We start from the raw sequence: 23,223 nt of genomic DNA on the forward strand, positions 1-23,223 counted from the left end.
TTGAACCGCTGGCCAATGGGAGGGCCAGGAAAGGCATCGATGAACCTTTTTGAAGCCTCTACTTTGATCGTCTGATACGGGCTTAATAAAGCGTGGACCAAAAAATTAAAACACAGCGGTGGCACTCCCTGCGCGGAAAAATCTCTTAATACGCACTGCTGTAGATTCACCTTAGGTGCTTTTCACATCTGGGCCATTAACACCTTAGAGAAGAGATCAACATAGTGTAGGACAGTGTTCAAAAAATTTAAAAAGTAGGGATCACAAAAGTATGTATATACATTGTACGTAAGTATGTATTTCCGCCTTTTTAAGATTTTACGATTTTTGAGTAGTTATATCTCTCTTACGTTGCAAGATATTTTGACCAATTTTTTAGCATTTGTAGAGCCTCATTAGAGCTACTATTTTGCGAAACAAAATTTAAAGTTGAGGCAGTAGATTTTGAGGGGTGGGGATCGAAAGTGGGGGGAGGTCAAATCTTGTCCACTCGATAACTCGAGTTAAAATGAATATCTTGAGCTGAAATATTTAAGAGTGGTAGTTTTCCCCTAGGACTGGTTTGGTTATTGGTATTGATTTAGCCAAATTGGCTGAGCCGTTGAAAAGTGGAGAGCTTTGAAAAATTTAGGCGGGGGTGCGCGGCATGAAGGGAGGTGGCCGGAGCGGGGCCGCACAGTGGGTCCAGGGAAGGTTTTTGGACAAACTGTTCGTCGCATAGTGGGCCAGGGGAGGAAGATTTTAGATAAAATATTCGTCGCATAGTGGGTCAGGGGGAGGAAATTTTGTAAAAGTTTTTCCTCGCTCAGTGGGTCAGGGAGAAAAAGTTTTTGGATAAACTGTTCGTCGCGCAGTGGGTCGAAGGAGGTAAATTTTGGACAAGCTTTTCGTCGCATAATGGGTCAGGGTAAGAGATCTGTCTTTGAACTAATTCTCTTTTATTTAACCGTCACTATTTTCAAAATTCGAAAAAAGAGGCTGGAAAAATCGAAAATATTGGTAAAACCCAGGACTTCTATTCCCACCCGTGGAAATACACTTTCCTTCACGCGGTGGATGCGCGAGTCACTTAAATGAAGGGGAAAACGACTTAAAAGACGCGTCTGGGAGGGGAGGGGCGTTTTTATGGCATTAAACTCGGATGCGGAACAAAAGCCATCATTTTGCTAACCCTCTACAAGGCTCCGTTTTCACTCAAGCTGCGGTTGCAGTTTCAATATTTCCTTGAATTGATGAAGGTAGCAAGGCCATTTAACAAGGGAAAACTCAGCCGGTGAAAAGTAGGGGAAAGAGTTTGAGAGAGAGAGAGACAATTTGAAATGGGCGGTGCAACAAAAAGGCATACGGAATCCGAGATAAGACTGCTCCTGATCATAATGTACAGAAATACGGAGATTTATACCAAGTGTTGAAAAATAAAAGGATCTTTCTGTCCTTTTATCGCCTCGTCGACCTCACTTATTTAAGTAACTATCGAGACTACAACCGCGGATTGTGCAGAAACGGTGCCACGTAGGAAGTTGGCACAATGATGACTTAATCAACATCTATAGATGAGGTCAATGCATTAAAAACATTCAAAATTTAATGTGGTTCGAATTCCCATGAGTAGTGTGGGGTGGGGGGTTCCCTCCCCTCTGGAGGAATCATTGTCTTTATTGTCTCATCGTCTCTATATCTAGATGTGAATTTGTTTATTTTCAGCAACTGAGCGTCTCTCCGAAAATATGCATATCGTAGCAAATGAACCATCCCTTGCATTTTTCCGAGTGCAAGAACATGTCAGAAAAGCTCTACCGCCAATGGTGGAGAAACGAATGGAAGTTAGTCAGCTTCATCAGCATCTTCAAGGGCACATTTATGACATTGAGTACGCTATTGGGTAAGTCTAGTTATGTTTAGGCATCTGGAGCGCTGGATTTAGGGTAGGGCGAACACTGTGTGGCAGCACAGGTAGCATTAGGAGTAGAGATGGCACTCTGATTATTTTCTCACTTTTTCATAGGAATGCCATTTCTTTCTTTTTGTTCACGTAGGACTAGGATGCGCCTTTACTCCTCAGGGATGGGACGGAGACCGGGGGGGGGGGGGGGGGGGTTGTCGTTTTTTCTAAAGTAACAGATAATAGCAACAGACGAGAGCCACTGATAACAGCTTCTTATGACGTCATCCAGGTACGCATCGATCAAGAGATCCTGCATGTTTATCCAAATCTGGAATTAAAGATTTTTACAACATTGTTGAAGATGTCACGACATCGCATAATAAAATTGTGTACAAGACACTTTTCTTGTTAACAATGTCAGTCTTCCTCCATTTTTATTATGAGATGTGGCATCTGATAGCCAGCATACGAACTGCCTATGTAAATACCTCTCATGTGCAAGAATAATTTTACGAATGTATTCCTTATGTGCTGGCCTTTTCTCACTACCTCCCTACCGAAGACAGTGGTGTGCGGTGGGTTTAGTGACAGGGCAAGCTCTAGCGTTCGCCATTCGCGGAACGTCTTGAAAGCCTGTGGTTTTTTTTCCTTCTCTGTTACTTATGATTTTGTTTACTCAACTTGTTTCGAATGTTATTGAGCATTGGAGGACGGCTTCATGCTCTTAACTCATAATTTTGCCAGTTATTTGAGGTATTATAATCAAAATTTTACGGCATTTAGACTTTTTTGAGTTACTTAAATTTCCCCCGAAAAAAACAGCTTTCTACGTTTGAAGCATGATTGAGAAATTGCCTAATTCATCACCAATTAGATCCAAGTTAGCGCTATTTAATAGAATTTAAGGGCATTTGCTCCGGAGAAGCAATTACAACCGCGACGGAAAGAAGGAACAAGATATAGCGCATCGGAGGCAGAAGCAGCGCGCTGCGGTGACGGGCCAAGAGAAGCGAGCTGCGGTCGCGCAGCGAAGGGCTCGGACTCGGAACGTACCGCTCTCCCCGCCCGCCTTGATTCCGCCGCCGAACAGTGGCTCTCCGCTCAGCTGATCGCAAGCGATTCTCCAGCGCATGAGTTGGCCCGTGTTCAGGCCGCGCAGCGCGCTGCGCCACCTCCATCCACTCTGCCGCTTTCCTACTTTAGTGGCTCTATACGTATTTCTGTCTCTCTCTCTCTCTCTTCCGGTTTTAATGCAATTTACTTACTGAATACCTTTTATAAATTATATTTGCTAAAATGTAAAACATGCAATAGGTGTAATTTTCTTATTTCTTTTGAAATCTTTGGGCAAGCAGTGTTGCCTTGCTTATCCGAACCGCACGCCACTGACCGAAGATAAAAATGATGTAAGTGATCCCAAGTGATAATGCTTATCAACGTATAATTTTTGACAAGAAAGACGTAAGTGACTTCCAGTTTTTTTTTTTTTTTTTTTTTTTTTTTTTTTTTTTTTTTTTTTTAATAGCTCAAGCGGCGTCTTTGTTTTGAAACATTTTTAGTCATCTTGTGTCGCGGTATTCTTACTCGTTTTTGTCCATTTAAGGAAGTGTCTAAAGAAGATTTCATTTTGCTATGGTCGCCTTTTTTTGTTGAGCCAACCGCTTTGCGCGGTAATTTATACGTCATTCTAACTAAAAGGATAAGCTGAATCCAAATCCGCACTTAGTTTTCCAATTTTTAGTGTACACTATTGCGTTTGCCCTCAAGGTGAGACTTAGACCTGGGGCCATGGGAAGAGCACTGGTCTCAAGTCACAGATCACGAATAAATAGATCATTTCGATCATTTACGATCATTTTCTTTCTTTTATAGATACATTCTAGCCGTTTTGGGCGCGCTTCGCGCACCCGTTGCGACTAGCCAACCCCTCAGACCCTCAGTAACTCGCTGCGCGAGTGACATTCGGTTCGCTCCGCGAACCCTTTTTCTAAGTAGTTGTTTATTTGATCACTATACATTTTGGAGACTCCCAAAACAAAAATAATTTTGTCACAGACACTTACAGGCACGGCCCATCATTTGAACATTAAGTACGTAAGTAAAGTAAGTAAGTAAGTAAGTAAGTAAGGAGGCCGGGCCAAAACTGCCGCACGGTGGATCGAGTCAATGGTATAGGTCGGTCATGGGCGATTCGGGCAAATCGCATTTTTTAAGGGGCAAAAGTTTTCCTGAAGAGTTATATTTTTAGGATCTGACACTGATTTGGAACAAAACATGTTCATTTTTGTAACAGAAGCCATCAAAGAGGGGCTTTGCGTAACTTTCAATTTAGCGAAAAATCGTCCGATTCTTTCTATTCCATTTAACTTCCCTCTGTTTAAATTAATGCTAATTTCGTTGATTGATTCTTACTCTTATTCTTCAGAGTCTGGAGAACATATTGCGCTAATCATTTTTTGTATTTAGCCCATTTTTTCAATGATTATGTTTGCGCTATTGTGCTCATATCAAAAAGCAAAAAAAAAAAAAAAAAAAAAAAAAAAGTTTAGGTACACTTGTACCCGCCGCCACCCATCCGCCAGAAAACTTTGTTTAAGCATGTTCGTAGGAGTCCAGAGAATAGCATTCCGCAATATTTGGGTGCCATTTTGGCCGTGACGTCACTTTTTCTCTTGTATTTCGAGATTGCGCGCGAGCTTCATCTCGAAAATTAAGCGACCAGTGAACTCTCGTAACTGCTAAATGACCTAGGTAGGTATGATCCCTGTTCATCCGAAATTGAAAAACAATTTTTACCATCAAAACGTGCTTTTTGGCCCGTTTTGCGTATTTTTATTATTTCCTAAACTACATATCTATAGGAGAACAAAAAAAAAAAAAAAAAAAATCGGGCATGTTTTCACTTGAACAACCTTCTATATCCTTTTGAAAGCTTTTTTAGGACATATGCGTAGATGGCTTGAGGAAACTTTAAGCAGGTAAACCCCCCCCCCTTTCCCGGCTACTGACTGGCTTTGCCATTTTATCTGTTTCCCTTCGCGATCGCGCGCGACTGGTCACCGGCGAACTCTGATGACTGATGCTTCTCTCAAAAACGTAAGTATTTTTCAATTTTTCACCCATTTCAATGCAAACAAAGTGCAGTCAGTGCGAAACTAATTACACTGCAAGTACGCTTTAATGTTAAAGTTCCGGGAAACTTTGGAATTTTTGCAGTTTTTCGCGTTGTTTTTCAAGTTTGATGCGGTTTGAGAGTAGAAGATGAGGATGAGAGTCATGAGGAACTAAATCTGAAGAAAAAGAATAAGAAAAAGCAGATGACTGACAATTAACTTTTTTTTTTTTTTACCGGCTATCTAGTGTTTATACTACTCCAAGTCCCTCCTCCTTCCTCTAAATGTAAATACAGGGTGTCCCAAAAGTCCCTTCCACCCCCTCTAAAATTTTACCTAATTAATATTTTGAAACGAAACTTAGGGGATGTTCATCGATCAATGTTAGCTACTTTTGGGACCCCCCCCCAAAATTTTCGTGCCCCCCCCCCCCCCCCCCGTGGCGAGGGGCTGCGGACCCCAACTTTTTTTTTTCAAATAGCAACCCCCCCCCCCCCCTTTGTGACATATCAATCGAAAGAGAATAAAAAAAGGAAATTTTGGGCGCAAACCGCAAGTCAAAATCTTACTTTTTGACAAAATGGCGGCCGGTCAAGGTTCAAAATCACGGAAATTTGACATCTCCGCTTTCTTGACGGATTGGAACGAAAACTGGTATCCGACGGTTATTTGGGACGAGGAAAACGATTCTGGCATTAGTTTTCTGGACATCCTGTCCTTCTCAAAATGGCGACCTGGGAGAACCTGGGTAAGGGAGTACTCAGGCTGTCTATCGGTGGATTTGCTTGAAGCTTTGTATTGGGGGGTATTTAGGCATGAGAAAAACGAATCTTTCATTGGGTTTTTGAAATTCTGAATAACTTCAAGATGGTGTCGGAAAAGAGGCGGAAACTTGGAATTACAGACGTTTACGGTTGGATTCGCATGAAACTCGGTCGCAGTTTTGAAAGTGTGCAACATTTCAAAATTTTAAAGCAAGAGAGCCATTCGTTTCGAACCAGAAACCAACAAAACCTTTAGTTTCATGCGAATCCAACCGTAAACGTCTGTAATTCCAAGTTTCCGCCTCTTTTCCAACGCCATCTTGAAGTTATTCAGAATTTCAAAAACCCAATGAACGATTCGTTTTTCTCATGCCTAAATACCCCTCAATACAAAGCTTCATGCAAATCCACCGATAGACAGCCTGAGTACTCCCTTACCCAGGTTCTCCCAGGTCGCCATTTTGAGAAGGACAGGATGTCCAGAAAACTAATGCCAGAATCGTTTTCCTCGTCCCAAATAACCGTCGGATACCAGTTTTCGTTCCAATCCGTCAAGAAAGCGGAGATGTCAAATTTCTGTGATTTTGAACCTTGACCGGCCGCCATTTTGTCAAAAAGTAAGATTTTGACTTGCGGTTTGCGCCCAAAATTTCCTTTTTTTATTCTCTTTCGATTGATATGTCACAAAGGGGGGGGGTTGCTATTTGAAAAAAAAAAGTTGGGGTCCGCAGCCCCTCGCCACGGGGGGGGGGGGGGGGGGCACGAAAATTTTGGCGGGTCCCAAAAGTAGCTAACATTGATCGATGAACATCCCCTAAGTTTCGTTTCAAAATATTAAGTAGGTAAAATTTTAGAGGGGGTGGAAGGGACTTTTGGGACACCCTGCATGAATTTAAAGTAGAAGTGATCTTGAATATTGTCTTAGAATTCATAAATGTACTTCCTTTGTTTTTTCACCGATCCTTATGCATAAGAATGATATCTTAAGACAAAGTTTCGAAATTAACTTTGCTGTGAAGGGAATGATAAATCTATTGCAACAGCTCATATCTGGGTAGGTACTTTTGTGTATTCAGGACAGGGTGTTCGAAAAGTCCTCTCCCCCCTCTAACTTTTGACCTAATTGAGGTAGAGATTTGAAACTTGGAGGGTGTTCCTAGATCAAAGGGAGCTACTTTTTGACCCCCTTCCCCAAATCTTGGGGGCCCCCCTCGGGAAGGTTACGGACCCTAACTTTTTTTTCAAATGGGAAGACCCCCTTTGTGATACCCCGTTCGAAAGAACATAAAAAAAGAAAATTTTTCGCGCAAACCCGAAGTCATTATCTCAAACCGTTTCAAAATGGCGGCCGGTCAAAGTTAAAAATGGCCGAAAATTGGCACCTCTGCTATTTGCACATGGATTTGCTTGAAACTCGGTATGGGGGGGGGGTATTTTGGCACGAGAAAAACGAATTTGACGTTGGATTTTTAAACAAACCCTAATCTTTCAAAATGGCCGCCGATTAAAGTTCAAAATGGTCAACAATTGGCAACCTTGATCTTTTGCCAATGGAAGCCTGTTAAATTTCAAGCTTCAGCTTCAGGATTCTCAGCTTTTCGTTTTCTTCCTACCCAGATACCCCTTAACACCGAGTTTCAGGCGAATCCATCGGCAAAAAGTCGGGGTTGCCAATTGTCGACCATTTGGAACTTTAATCGGCGGCCATTTTATAAGATTAGGGTTTGTCTAAGAATCTAACGTCGAATTCGTTCTTTTCGGGTCAAAATACCACCAGATACCGGATTTCAGGTGAATCCATTGGCAAAAAATCGAGTTTGTCAAATTTTCGGCCACTTTGAGCCTAAACCGGCGGCCATTTTGAAAAATTAGGGTTTTTTTTTAAAAATCTAACGTCAAATTCGTTTTTCTCGTGCTAAAACACCCCCACATACCGAGTTTCAAGCAAATCCATGTGCAAATAGCAGAGGTGCCAATTTTCGGCCATTTTTAACTTTGACCGGCCGCCATTTTGAAACGGTTTGAGATAATGACTTCGGGTTTGCGCGAAAAATTTTCTTTTTTTATGCTCTTTCGAACGAGGTATCACAAAGGGGGTCTTCCCATTTGAAAAAAAAGTTAGGGTCCGTAACCCCCCCGAGGTGGGCCCCCAAAATTTGGGGGGGGGGGTCAAAAAGTAGCTCCCTTTGGTCTAGGAACACCCTCCAAGTTTCAAATCTCTACCTCAATTAGGTCAAAAGTTAGAGGGGGGGAGGGGACTTTTCGAACACCCTGTATATGACAATCATTTGTAAGTTTTCATAATTATATTTATAATTTAATCTCTTTCCTCATGAAAAATTGAAAACTCCGTCCTACGAAGTAAAACAGAGACACCTAAATTTTGCACCTGTATAGTTTTTTCGACAAAATGCACAAAAACGGGTCTTTAGGTACGTTGTTTACCAAAAATAACATCAAAAATGAATTCTACGAAAATTTCTTATACTGAAATTACGTAAGAAAAATGGTGTATAATCGATCAAATGACCAGGAATATTCGTTACCCTTGTAAAATTAGAATCGCAACGCTCCATGACCGACCTCTCCCATTGATTCGATCCACCGTGTGCCGTCGTGCACCCCTAAGTTGGATCGTGCTCTTCAACTTCGTGCTATTGACACATCGTGTAACCTCTATATTCCCGCAAGGCTCCGCGGCCGTCTGATAGCCAACAGTAGGTCTTATCAAAAACCGTGGCAGACGCTGCAGAGCACGGATTTTCGGAGCACGGCCATGCCTCCACCGAGTTGGACTGTGTTGTTACAATCTACACTGATAGGTAGCGCTGGTAGTCGCGCACACTAAGAGTGATTACCAAAGACATAAAGACGGAGCGCTCGTATCTAAAAGCACGGGGAAAAAGTGAAGCTAGGTTCGGCGCTGCGCGCTTGTGTGAGTGTGTAAATGAGCGCGGGAATCCATGGCGGCAACGGAAATTTGATTTGAACTTGTCCTCTTGATTTTTCCTTATTTCTTCTTCGAAACGTGTTTTAAATGCTTAAAACGATTATATTAAGAAAGTTCGGTCTGCGTCCTAATATATTACACCTACTTTTGCTCGGTAACAGGCAGTAATCTCAGATAAAGTTAGTTTTTCTTCTGCTTATGGTGGTTCTGCAGGTTCAAACAGGCCGTTACAGTTCTAGATCTACGTTACTCCCAAATGAAATCAGTCGGTCGACGACGGACCGAAACTAACCTAAAGTTAATAAAATATGAGTGTGTACCTGAATTTGGGCAAAAATCAACCTAAAATACTTTGTTTCCGCAATTTTATTTATTAGTTCCCGCCCTACATTTGAATTCAAACTTGTCCCGATTTCGCCGCCAATCCTCTAGCCAATAGTAGAGGTGATTGAAAAGAAGCTCTAGAAGCTTCATTTTTTGCTTTTAGTGCTCCGTCTTTATGTCTTTGGTGATTACCGATTTTTCACAACCCAGTCGAACAGTGCTGACGGATTACTTACTGGGTGACTCTGACTATGTCCCTCCCGCACCCTATTATCTCGGAGGGTCGAGGTATTGGAGTGGCATAGTCATCCACGGTCACGATGACCTATATTTGAGTGTCCTCAAATATCAGTCACCTCCGGGTATTGAACCCGGGACCTCAGTGTTGGCAGCGAACTCATTTGAACATTAATAAATATGTGGAGATGAGGATGGAGATCGATCATTTCTTCAAAAACGCATTTGAATGGGACGTCAGTCCCATCGGTTTGAGGAAAAGGACAACCGTGGATCTCCCTCCACAATTTGACTCACTGAAATAGCAATAGTTTAGCTTTACTTCTTAAGAAGATTATCGTGGCATAGCGGTCTGAAAACTGTCCAACGACGGTTAAGTTCGAGTTCAAAATCGCTATGAGCCCACTTGTGTTTTTTTCTTATAGTTTCATTGCATACTTTCTCTGATGTTTTTCTTTCATTCTCTCTGATTGCACAAGTAATTATCGCCTTTTTTTTGGGGGGGGGGGGGGTGAGATAAGAAGGAGAGATCAAGGCCTCCTTGAAATTTACCTGATCAAGGAGAAAGAAGAGTTAAGCAAACCTACAGGCTGATTATTCTCCGCGTTGGTATTGAAATCGTTACGTTAACGCCATCGTTAGCGGCAAAAGTATAATCGAGCGATTATTTCTTTCCGTGCTGATCATTAAACCGTTGCGGGATATTTGAGTCCATCGATAAGTTAAAGGTTGCTCTACGGCAACCTCTAAGCTAACGATTCGCGGCAAGCTAACCTAACCCAAAAACATACCCGCGTGACGAGAACAGGACGAGAAGAAAAGAGATATGTTGTTTTCAACTTACGCCGCCGCGAAGTTGGAGCGCTGCTTGTATTATTAACGCTCTCTGATTGCTTGATTATTATCTCTCACGTCGGCAGCGTTGGGATCCAGATCGCTAACTTAACGACGCTAAGTTATCGAACAATGAGTAACGATCAGCGGAATTTGATGTAAATAATCGCTCGGCTAAAGGATGTCGGTAGAATTCAGTCGTTATCTGTGAGTCGCTAATTTATCGACTCAGATATCGACGCGGAAAATAATCTGGTGCTAAGCGCCAATTTCTCAGAAAATATCAATTGGAACCGACAAGGAGCGCTGATTATAGATGAATCCTCAGGCCTTGTCTCGACGGCGCAACTGTTGAGGGAATCAGGTGCAATTGTTACGAGTTTGTTGCACCAACCGAAGTTCCCTGTCTCGACGCACAAGCATGTGTTCCTGGAACTTTTAGGCGGGAATATTTGAACAACATTAATATTTTTAGGTTAAATGATGTCAATTGAGGTAACTGAACTGACAATTATGAACGGGAGGTGAATATTTTGCGTTATTTCGACCAGGTATAAAACAAAAAACAGTAACATAACACAGATTTGGATAAAAAGAAAATATATTCGATAAAATTTTATTTTCTTGCTGTAGTGATATGCTACAAACGAAAATATAAAATTAATACTGAAATGTATACAAATATTTCTAAGTAATAACCGCTCCGGAATAAAACACCCGTAATAAACTCCCGCTTCACGTGTAACCAGCGTTTATCAATTCAAAATACTAAGAAGGTAAACAACTGTTGAGGTTCCAGGTTTCTGACCTTGAAAGTTTCTCTTATAAGAGAAACATTTTTGAGACACTTCCTTCCTTCAACAGTTGCGCCAGCTTCCCTCAACAGTTGCGCCGTCGAGACAAGGCCTCAGAAGGGTCCTCTTTTTTTTATATTCGGAGGCACTCCCAAATATTAAGTCCGTATATCAAGTGAGGCATTAGAAGGGGGGGGGGGGGCAAGAAGCCCCTTTTTGAAGGTGATGAGGGGGAGGGGGGTCAAGCACGGCCTTGCGTAAAGTAAAATAGTTGCTTGAACAAAAAGGCAATGAATATCTACCAAGAAGTGTCTAAAATATGTGAACTGCAGGTAAGAAATTCGGAAAACAGAACTGTTCACGTTGTATTCTCGTCTTTTTTTTCTTTTCATTTTTTCTCTAGCATCCATTTACAATTATTATTTTAAAATAGTTTTCCCTACATGTGATGTTAGAAACGGAACCAATTTGTTTTAATGACATTTCCGGATAAATCATAGGTTTTCCCAGGAAAGAAGCATCTCATCCTTTCCAGACTGTACTGTTGCCAGACATGCTGCTTTTCCAGTACTTTTTCCCTTTCAATCCCATGTAAAATATTCATATTATCGTACAATCTGGCAACGCCGGCCTGGAATAAAAGGTGGAATGAATGAAAAAGTGGAAAGTGATAAGGTGAAATACCTCGAAGTTTATAATAATGATGATTTGTAAGCCGAAATTAATCATGAATTGAATTGATTTATAAGTAGAAGGGTCATTCCATGTCATAAGGTAATGTACCCATTATTAGCTCCATATGTCGAATAATTTTTGAGAAAAAAATTAGTGAAGTTTTATTGACTTTCATAAAAATGCACTCTCCCGATTCAAAAAACGGGAATACATTTCCCTTGAAACAACCGCATAGTTTTTCTTTTAGTTTTAGAGATTTTAAGCTGAAATTTGGCACAGTGGTCCATGGTAGTATGTATTCGAAGGAAAAAATGCCCCCTTGAACCTAACAAACCCTGGAGCACAAAACGCCTTTTTTGCCCTTCTTTTTGGCTATGGTACTTACATTGATCCCTCAAGGTGATTCTATGTGATCTAGGGACGAGATTCGCCACTACGCTGTCCTGCCTCCCGATTTACGTCTTTGAGAAGCAATAACTATCGTAATGTACTTGATAATGCAAGAAACTGATCCACAACGCGTAGCAGCATTAATACTGAGTAGAATGACATCAAATTTGCGTATATTTATTTCAAAGCAGGAGTATCGTTTCTGGCCTTTTCCGGCCCCACCTGGATTTTGCTGAAAGTTTTTAATTTTCAAAGTACTAGCCCTAGGTAGACTCTATGCCAAATATTTCACCGAACGGAGCCCATGCAAAGGTGCAGCAACACCTCAAACCCAAAATCCTGACATCGAAAAATAGTTATTTTCGTCGACTTTTTCGACTGCTATCATTCTTCCAGAAGTTGTTTCCTACGTATTTTTTTCCACGTATTTTTGTCTCATTATTTTCCACGTCAAACGATTTTGGGGCCCGCTAAAATTTGGGGAGCTAAGGGTCAAGGTCCATTTTTAGCAAATTCACACGGAAAGTTCATTTTGAAGGACTGTAAATTTTGAAATATGTCTTAAATTCTTTAAAACTGGGCATCAAGCACACTACCTGGGTCATTAATTTAAGTTCCTAAAAGATCTTTGGACTAAACTCAAAATTCAAGGGAAACGAGGCACAAAAGTAGGCCACTTTGCTCCGTGAGATCACGCAGAGGGCCCACTCACTTTGACGGACTGTAGATACTGTGGAAAGCCTTTAATCATGTGAAAGCACTATCTGGGTCATGCATCTAAGTTCCTATAAGATCTTTGGACCAGTCTCAAAATTGGAGAGGGGGCAATAACAAATCACCATTTTGGGCTGAACGCTCAAGGAAACGGAAGACTCCTCGGTATTAGCAGCAAGTGCTTTGAGTCAGGTGAAACCTAGGATTTCAAATGCATTATATAATGCATCATATACTATCTCCAAAATAACTCCGTAGGTATACACCTAGCAAAATTAGACGACTAATTAGGCGCTTACATACTATGAATCATCGGAGCTAACACTAGAACTGACACTTATATCTTTATTGGAAAGTAATATATTTGTTGTTACGAATGCACGGATGTTGTTAGATGTTTGAACTAACGGATCCCGACGGATTCCATCTTTCGTGGTTCCTTTTTAATTGGTGCAGAACACAAGTATAATAATACTGCATGAACATGATTGATTTAATGAACCATTTCCAGCGGGGAGAGTGGAAGAACTCTGTGGCGGACAACCTTGTATATTGCTAATTTCCATCACTGTCCTACTTATTCCCAATGTCCGAGTGGATAGGGCGTTCGACCGCCAACTTTAAGACTTGGGACCGATGCTCGACTTCACCCGTTTTATTTTAAGACTATTAAACACTTAAACTTAAAACTTAAGACTATTTAAACATTGACTGATTGATTGACTGACAGACTGATTCTACCCATTGAAGTAGGTTTTTGATAGCTTTTTACCGTGCTTAGGGAAATACTACAATATAAAGGGGGCTCTTCCGTGCATGTGAGAGCAGGTCAAGTCGCAACCAGTAAACTCATTTAAGAACAGGAGCTGCTTACATACACGTTGACTAAATCTGTGATGGATATAAGGGATGTTGTGAGCGATAATTTTGGATTTAGCGTTTAATATCACTTCTAAAGAGCAAAGAAAAATCGACGCCCTCTGATCAATTTAAAAAAAAAAAACAAATAGGTTCGGATCCTCTCCTGTTACAATTATGTTGGTGCTCTTGCAAGCTGCAACGCCCTATTCAACGACATCAAGATCTGCATTCTTTCGTATGTACCACCTTACTCCATAGATTTGAAGAGTGTGCCGAATAAGAATAAGTAGTTTTTTAATTAAGTCCATGCAATGTCCAGTAATAGGAAATTGGCGAATAAAAACCGTATAATTCCTTTTGCAGAGATTGTCAAGGAATGCTGAAGACGTAATAAAATTGGAAACTAGTATGTTTTGCCTTTTGTTAATTTTATAGAGCGAACGCGCGTTTTTGACGTAACATTTTTTTTGGAAGTACTATTTTTCTCTTTGTTTAATGGGCCTGTTGCAAACTTTTGCTAGAGCAGAATGAGGAGTTGTTTCCTATAGATAATGCCTCAAAAATCACGATGAGCGCATCGGCAAAGTCTGAAATGCACTTATAAATTCACAATCTGCGTAAGAAATTTGCGTTATTTTGAGCTTCCCGCTTCAAAAACGATACTACTGCACAGGTGAACATTTTGTTAGAGGAGTCGCTCCATCGTCGGCAATATTCATCATGGCCGACGCTTGCGCAGTTCCTCGCGTAATTCGAGGAGAGTTCAAGGTCAATTAAGGCGGGCGAGGAAAATATGAACGTAAACACGCCGATTGTTATCTGGTTTAATCCTGTTCAGGTGTTATCTCGTCCCATCACACGTGTTTTGGCGGACTGGCGTCGGCCATGATGAGTATTGCCGCCAATGAAACGACTCCTCTAACAAGATTTTCACCTGTACCGTAGTGTCGTTTTCGAAGCGGGAAGCTCAAAAAACCGCAAATTTCTTACGCAGATTGTGAAATTATGAGTGCATTTCAGACTTTGCCAATGCGCTCATCGTGATTTTTGAGGCATTATCTGAAAGAAACAACTCTTAGTTTTGCTCTAGCAAAAGTTTGCATCAGGCCCATTAATTAAAATTTAAACACGTAATTTAGGTTCATTGACCAAAAATACATGGAATAGTCACCTTCCTTGCCTTGTTCGGTGAATATTTTTTCAAAAATGCACCCTTTTGCCATTCAAATTTAGCCACCATTTTGGATTTTGGGCACTCCCTATAAGCGGGGGGCTGTTTTGACTTGAGACATGAAATTTACAACCAAAATTTCATGAGAATTGATACACCTCACTAGCATTTTTTGCGTAAAAATGTAAAACAATCACCCTCTTGCCTTTCAAATTTAGCCGCCATCTTGGATTTAGAGCACCCCCTTTGACCGGGGATCTGTTTCGACATCATTATTGAAATGCACGACCATAATTACATAGGAAACGACACCTCACTTGCCCATTCACGTAAAAGTTGAAAAATGACCCTCATGCCTTTCAAATTTGGCCACCATCTTGGATTTGGGTCATTTCCTTTGACCTAGGGGCTTTTTGGACTTCAGAAATGAAATCTGCGACCCAAATTACATAGGAAATGATACCTCACATGACACTATAGGAACATTATAAAATACCGAATATATCATGGCCGCCATTTTGAATTTTCGTCATTTTGGGGGGTGTTCCGGGGTCGGACCGTGGTAAACTTTTTGTATGTTGTTCAGGAGGACCTACTGATGACGTTTACACAGGAATAAATTGTTATGCAATTTGTTCCGGGTTAAGCCCTTTTTTTCCGTATTTCTCCCCGACTACTAGATTAATGAAGGGTGTGCTACGGAGGTAAAACACATTTGGCCAAAATATTTGGGTTTATTGGGTGAAAGGATCACAAGCACTTCAAAAATTTACAGGCTTTTGATTTTCTTTTTCAAGTTCACTTTCTTCTTGACATTTTGAGAAGTTAATGGCAAATTTTGATATTCATCCTCTTTTTTAATGATCGATTGGCTTCATGTTTGCATGCGTCGAACTGCCCTTCCGGCGGAATCGTTGACCACTCGCAAACTTTTTACAACTTCCCTCGCTTTCAAGTACTCAGGATTATTTTCCCCCCTCAAGAGGTGAAACAAAAAGGAAACTGTCTGGAATATGTAAAATACTGAAAAGCGTTTCGCTACTCGTTGTAAAAAGATCAGGTAGGCTGGGACATTCCTTAGCATAAAGGGATTCGTCAGCATTTAATATTCGGAGGGTCAGGAAGGCCATGATTATTCGTCAAATTGAGGATGCAAGTCTCTTTTTCCTCTGTGAAAAGTTGCATAACGAATAGGAATAAAGGAATTAAAGTCTCACTAGGGCACCATGAATGGTTTGATAGTTTTCTTAAGGATAACGAGTCAGCGGTGCAATCATTTTTTTTTTTTCTTCTTTTTTTGTAATTTTGAAGGTAGTAATGAAATCTAGCAAGAAGTCGTTTTCCGGTGCACCGACTGGAGATGGACACTGGAACCATGATCGTAAGTACACTCTGAAAAAGAACATGTTCACTCTTTTTGTGAGCCTTTCAATCCCTCTCTTGTTTTTTCAAAATGATCTTTAAGCATTTACATTTTTAGCGAGTTATAATAGCTGTGCGCATCCACCTGAAAAAGATTAAAGACCAAGAATCGTACATCTCCCGTTGGTACAAGATTTCATCACTGCCTTCAAAATTACAAAAAAAGAAGAAAAAAAAAAAATGATTGCACCGCTGACTCGTTAGCCTTAAGAAAACTATCAAACCATTCATGGTGCCCTAGTGAGACTTTAATTCCTTTATTCCTATTCGTTATGTAACTTTTCACAGAGGAAAAAAGAGACTTGCATCTCAATTTGACGAATAATCATGGCCTTCCTGACCCTTCGAATATTAAATGCTGACGAATCTCTTTATGCTAAGAATGTCCAGCCTAACTGATCTTTTTACAACGAGTAGCGAAAACGCTTTTCAGTGTTTACACTATTCCAGACAGTTTCCTTTTTGTTTCACCTTTTTGAGGGGGGAAAATAATCCTGAGTACTTGAAAGCGAGGGAAGTTGCAAAAAGTTTGCGAGTGGTCAACGATTCCGCCGGAAGGGCAGTTCGACGCATGCAAACATGAAGCCAATCGATCATTAAAAAAGAGGACGAAAATCAAAATTTGCCATTAACTTCTCAAAATGTCAAGAAGAAAGTGAACTTGAAAAAGAAAATCAAAAGCCTGTAAATTTTTGAAGTGTTTGTGATCCTTTCACCCAATAAACCCAAATATTTTGGCGAAATGTGTTTTACCTCCGTAGCATACCCTTCATTAACCTGGTGTGCACAATGGATTTTAATGTGTCACACTTTCTTTATAGGTCGTTTGACTTACTAAAGGAGAGCAAAATTTCCACTTTGGGTTTCCACGTATCGACGTCGCGTCGCACGGTGGATCGAGTCAATGGTACAGGTCGGTCATAGGCGATTCGGGCGAATCGCATTTTTTAAGGGTCAAAAGTGTACCTCAAGAGTTATATTTAAAGGATCTGACATTGATTTGGAACGAAACATGTTCATTTTTGTGACTGAAGGCATCAAAGAGGGGCTTTGCGTAACTTTTTATTTTAGCGAAAAATCGTCCGAGTCTTTCTATTCCATTTTAGGGGCTTTGCGTAACTTTTTATTTTAGCGAAAAATCGTCCGAGTCTTTCTATTCCATTTTACTTGCTTCTGTTTAAATTAATGCTGATTTCATTGACATGTTCTTGTTCTTAAGAGTCTGGAGAACACATTGCACTAGTAATTTTTTGTATTCGGGCCCATTTTTTCAATGATTATGTTTGCGCTAATGTGCTCATCTCTAAAAGCGAAAAAAAAAGTTTAGGTAAACTTTAACTACCCATCCGCCACCATCCGCCAGAAAAATTTGTATAGGCATGTTCGTAGGAGTCCTGAGAATCGATCCCGCCAAAATTTGGGTGCCACTTTGCGCCACTTTGGCCGTGACGTCACTTTTTCTGTTGCGTTCCGAGATTGTGCGCGAGCCTTATCTCGAAATCAAGCGACCGGTGAGCTGCCGCGGCACTTAGCTTGCTTCTGTTTAAATTAATGCTAGTTTCATTGACATATTCTTATTTTCCAGAGTCTGGAGAACACATTGCACTAGTAATTTTTTTGTATTCGGCCCATTTTTTCATCATGACTTATGTTTGCGCTAATGTGCTCATCTCTAAAAGCGAAAAAAAAAGTTTAGGTAAACTTTTAACTACCCATCCGCCACCATCCGCCAGAAAAATTGTATAGGCATGTTCGTAGGAGTCCTGAGAATACGATCCCGCAAAATTTGGGTGCCACTTTGCGCCACTTTGGCCGTGACGTCACTTTTTCTGTTGCGTTCCGAGATTGTGCGCGAGCCTTATCTCGAAAATCAAGCGACCTGTGAACTCTAGTAACTGCTAAATGACCCAGGTAGGTATGATTCCTGTTCATCAGAAACTGAAAAACAAGTTTCACCATCAAGACGTGCTCTTTGGCCCGTTTTTCGTATTTGCATTATTTTCTAAACTACATATCTATAGGAGAACTAAAAAAATAATCGGGCATATTTTCACTCGGACATCCCTTTATATTCCTTATAGAAAGCTTTTTTGGGACGTATGCGTAGATAGCTAGCTGTGGAGAAACTTTTAGCAGTAACCCCCCCCCCCTTTACTTGCCTGGCCCCTGACTATGATGCCATTTTATCTGGTTGGCCTCCGCGATCGCGCGCGACCGGTCTCTGGTGAACTAACTCTGATTACTGACGCTTCTTTCAAATACGTAACATATTTTTTAATTTTCACCTATTTCGATGTAAACAAAGTGCAGTTAGTGCCGAAACTCAATTACACTGCGAGTACGTTTTAATCGTTAAAAAGTCCGGGTAATTTTGGAAATTTTTTTGCGGTTTTTTGCGGTTCTTTGCGGTTGCTTGTTTTGTATGTTTGAGGCGGTCTTGAGTGCGGGGATAGACCGAGCGATGAGTGTGGATGGGGAACTGGAATTATGAAGACGAAGAATAAAGGAGAAGCAGGATGACCCTGGGTTACATGTTTTAAATTTTTTTTTCTTTTCTTCTTTTTTTTTTCCAGCCGATCATAGATGTTTTTCCTAATCTAAGTCCCTGTTCCGTCTTCCTGAATGTACAAATATGGAATATTTAAGGTAAAAAGTGATCTTGAATATTTTCAAAGAATTCATATAATGTATTTCATGTGTCGTTCGCACGATCTTTATGCATAAGAATGATATCCTTATGACAAAGTTTCGAAATCTAACTTTGCGCAGTGAAGGGGAATAATTTATTCTGATGCAGACAGCTCATAACATGGGGAGGTTATTTTTGCGTATTTGTGGACAACTAAATAGCTAAGTTTCATTCATTCTTTTATTCATTAATTTATCCTATTCCATCATGAAAAATTAAAAAACTCCGTCCTTCAAAGTATAAGCAACAGACGCCTAAACTTTGCACACTGTATTGTTTTTCCGACCAAAAATGCGCAAAATACGGGTCCTTCAGGTACGTGTTGTTCACCAAAAATCAACATCTCCCAATAATGAATTCTACGCGAAAAATTACCCAATGAGTCTATGTGGGTACATAATACGACTCAAAGGACCAGGAAATATTCGTTATCCTCGTAACATTGGAAGCGTCAACGTCTTCCATGACCGACCTCTCCCAGTGACTCGATCCACAGTGCGTTTCGTCGGCGTCCATGTATAGTAAGTGTTTGTTGGGCTGCGTTTGCGAGCGGCCGGCAGCTGCGCGCGCGGCGCGGCGCGACAGCAAAATCTGATTCAGCAGGCTCAATTTATGCAGTTTCCAATGCACCCGATACGGCACCCATAAACGGACGAAAACATCGTCTTAAATGGCATTACTTTTAAGTTGCTAAAGGTAAATATCCCAAAATATTAAATCTTTTAAATTAACATCTATGTGTTTTTTCAGTTGTTGAGTGAAAAACTATTTCTTTTAAACACAAGATTAAACTGAAAAATTTCACTTTTTTTTGCATTTGAACACAAAACACAGTTTTTTAAATTGATCGTCTTTGTCTGCATCCAACGAGGGGTCGTTATAAGCTGGGGAACCTGAACGGTTTCCGGAGTTTATGCGCGATTGTAGTCTCCGCTCAACGGCGCGCCGACCGATTTTCGCCGCACGCAAAAAAGTCGGATTTGACTGTTATTAAATCAGATTGAATGTTCAAACTGAGCAAATGCATTATTAGGGACTCTTGAGGGTCGCTGAGTTTCAGAAATTACAGATACTTCCAAAAATTCACGTTTTTAAAATTACAGCTCCGTAGCGCTATTTTAGAGGCCCACTGAGCGCCGACCGGCCGCTCAGTGGTCCTGTACGGAGCTGTAATTTTGAAAAACGTGAATTTTTTGGAAGTATCTGTAATTTCTGAACTCAGCGACCCTCAAGAGTCCCTAATAATGCATTTTGCTCAGTCTTGAACATTAAATCTGATTTAATAACAGTCAAATCCGACTTTTTTGCGCGCGAAAATCGGTCGGCGCGCGTTGAGCGGAAACTTCAATCGATCATAACTCCGGAACCGTTCGGTTCCCCAGCTTATACGACCACTCGTTGGATGCGGAAAAAAGACGAACAATTTAAAAAACTGGTTTTGGTTCAAATCTAAAAATGTGAAATTTCAGTTTAATCTGTCTAAAAGAAATTGTTTTTCCTCAAAAACTGAAAAAAGCAACATAAGTTAAGTTAAAAATTTTAATTTTGGATTTTGACCTTTAGAATCTTAAAGTATGCAATTTTAGACGATTTTTCGTCCAAACCGGGCCTCAATATCTTGTTTCGTTCGAAAGATATCGAGGTGTCACAGGTTTTTGGACTTCCACCCCCCCCTAGCGCCCCCCCCCAAAATTTTTTGGGGGTCTGGAAAATTTGGGGGAAAGAAAGCGCTCAGTAATTTGTAACTGATAGACCGAAGTGTCTTGAATAACGTTTTAGTGGGGGGGGGGCGAAAAATGTCGTTTTTGCATACGGCTCTTTCAGAAATCCAAACTTTGCACTTAGGCCCTTTTTACCCCGTGAGAGGTGGGTTAAAATTATAATTTTGGAATTTTTCAAAACATTTGTTTATTTTTACACCAGGAGTGAAACATCTTTAGGGGGTAGAGCTTTCTCGCGATGGTCGAAAAAATCTCAAAAAATACGACACACCCTACCCCCCCCCCCCATATTTTTAAAACTTTCACTAAAACTCACTATGCCTGACCAGTAGCTACAGCTACATAGTACATCATTATGCCTAATATTGTCTCACATCGTAGGTACTTGGATTATTGCCACAAAATATCTTGTAATTCAAAATGTTTCTTCTTTCAGAGCAATCAAATCTTTTGATGGTGCAGACTCATCCTTCAAACATATTCAAGAAATGATGAAGAGTTCCATTTTTGTGCGTCAGCAATTAAAGTATGAGGAAAACAGAAAGTGAGAACTTGATTTACATTAGTTCTTTCATTTATAAGTGCAAGTTTTAGTCATTTTCATGTATTCAAAATTATTGCTATTCTAATTTTTAAGTTCCCCTCTGGATATCACCTAAGTTTCTGTTTCCTCAATTTTTTTGCAAAGATACAGGGTTTTTTACTCAGCAATAGGTGTTCTCCACAGGGTGTCTCAGGGTTAAACAGCCAGCTTTCGGGAGGGCCAAATTGTGGATATCAGTCAAAAAGGGTTGCGACAGATTGTTTGTCACAAGAGCAAAATCGAAATAAGGATCAAGTACTTCATCAGACTACATTTCAAGCCTCGAATGAGAATTTGCCAGGAGTTGTAGCTTGTATTTGTTGCAGTTGAAGATTGGGCAGTTGAAGCCACTGAGTTTGTGAACCTGGCTATTTCTGCTAGGAGAGGGTTGACTGGAATACCTTTACAGGGAGATTATGGACACTGGGCCCCACGGAAGGCTCTAGTCCCGAAAATGGTGGCGCTTTGTTTTGGTTTTCGAGGACGGGAACGGTTCATCGCCAACTTTTGACCGCCATCACTAACGGTACTTGCAGTCAACCTCACTATTTCTGAGATGATTTTCCTCAAAAATAGCACACAGTTAGCCTTACAATTATGTAAATACATCGTAATAATGGAATTATGTGAAGTTCTCTCGCGAGATGCAAGTAAAAGAACATTTTGAGTCATTTTGTATTTACATTCACTTGGGGGCCGTCCATAAAGTACGTCACCAAATTAGAGGGGAGGGGGGTCTAGCGGTAGATGACGTGGGTGATGGGGAGGGAGGGAGGAGTCAATCCAAGGATGACGTAAACTTTCCTGAAGGTAAAATGGCTGATAATGCTTGCTTCTCAATAGTTGCTTCAATTATTTTTGAGCCAAAGATTGGTTTTTGTATTCTATTTTTACTCAATTTTTACGAATTTTCAGTAAATAATTTCAATTTTTCTCAAAGCAGTAGAGTTGTTTAATTTTTCGGCTAGTAATAAGGCCCTAATTATTTTTCTTCTTAAGAAGACAACGCATATTAATACTCAATAAAAGAAATTGATCATGTTCTTAATGCTACAGACTACCGTAGCTGATTTTTATTACCGATTTTTTGTGTGTTCTTGCCAAGGGGAGGGGGGGGGGCTCGCTACGGATGACGTAATTTTTCAGGAGACTAGCAGTGGATAACGGTAAGAGAGTAGGGGGGTCGAAAAGTTGAAAAAAAAAATGGGTGACGTAAATTTTGGATGGCCCCATTCAGCGTCCGCCGTTTTTGAGCCCTAGAGGACGCCATTTAGCCCAAGATGGATGAGCCAATTAGAGGTGGTAACTGCGGTGACCACACTCTCCCTATTTTTCAAAATTGTGCAACCTTTCCTCCTTTTTTAAAAATATTTACTTTATGTACAACATCAAATTTTACGGAATAATTTTCCTCTAAAATTATCACTTTTTTGTGGGAAGCAAGGACTGTTGCTATGCTATAAGATGTTATAGATAATTATGAAGAAGCAACGTTTTTACTACACTGTGATCGCTTTGGCTCTTTTCTACGAAATGCAATTCATTTACTCCAAGCTTCAGATGGCCTATTTTGGCACTTATTTGAGGTATTCCCCGTCTCCGTTCTAGACCAGTGAGAATGTTTTGGATCATACAAGTTTGCGCAAAAAACTATCTTTCAGGCTTTAAAACTTCAGGATTGACACTACCCCATTGCACTGTGGAACCCTTCTCCCCCATGGCGAATGCTACAGCTTGCCCTGCCACTAAACTCACTGCACGTCATTGGTCCTAAAGTAGGTAAAGGAGACAAAAGCCGAATGCAGTAGGTCTCGGCTACCACCTGTAATTAAGAGGTATTTTCATTGGAAAATTAGAGAAGGTACCCAAGATCTTTAGGGGTGAAATTCTAATTCGGCTTTTCAATTGGTCAGCTGAACATGATGCATCAAATTGCACATTGTGGGAATCTTTATGAAGCTTTTACATTGTCTCTGCCATGAATGGCTCACTTTGTCTCTGGTTAATCGGCATTACAATATTGTAAATTTCTCAAAAAAAGAGAATAAAAAGTGCTTATCCTAGTTGCTAAAGTAATCATTCCCATTCTTTCTTCC

The 23,223-nt window shown here is 40.6% G+C and overlaps 1 protein-coding gene across 4 annotated transcripts in view; it reads left to right on the plus strand.

Annotated features, from left to right (window-relative positions):
- Window positions 1–23,223, plus strand: part of LOC109035777 (BLOC-1-related complex subunit 8 homolog) — a 42,132-nt gene that overhangs the window by 16,837 nt on the left and 2,072 nt on the right. For all 4 annotated transcript variants that reach the window (XR_011899532.1, XR_011899543.1, XR_011899546.1 and 1 more), the window contains exons 2-3: window positions 1,705–1,882; window positions 20,981–21,088. Coding sequence is in view for 1 of the 4 variants with exons in the window: in XM_072298227.1 (XP_072154328.1) it covers window positions 1,705–1,882; window positions 20,981–21,088 (286 nt within the window). In the remaining 3 variants the exon portion in view is untranslated. The remainder of the gene's footprint in view (window positions 1–1,704; window positions 1,883–20,980; window positions 21,089–23,223) is intronic.

Source organism: Bemisia tabaci, chromosome 1 (assembly GCF_918797505.1).
Source record: "Bemisia tabaci chromosome 1, PGI_BMITA_v3".
Taxonomy (NCBI): Eukaryota; Metazoa; Arthropoda; class Insecta; order Hemiptera; family Aleyrodidae; genus Bemisia; species Bemisia tabaci.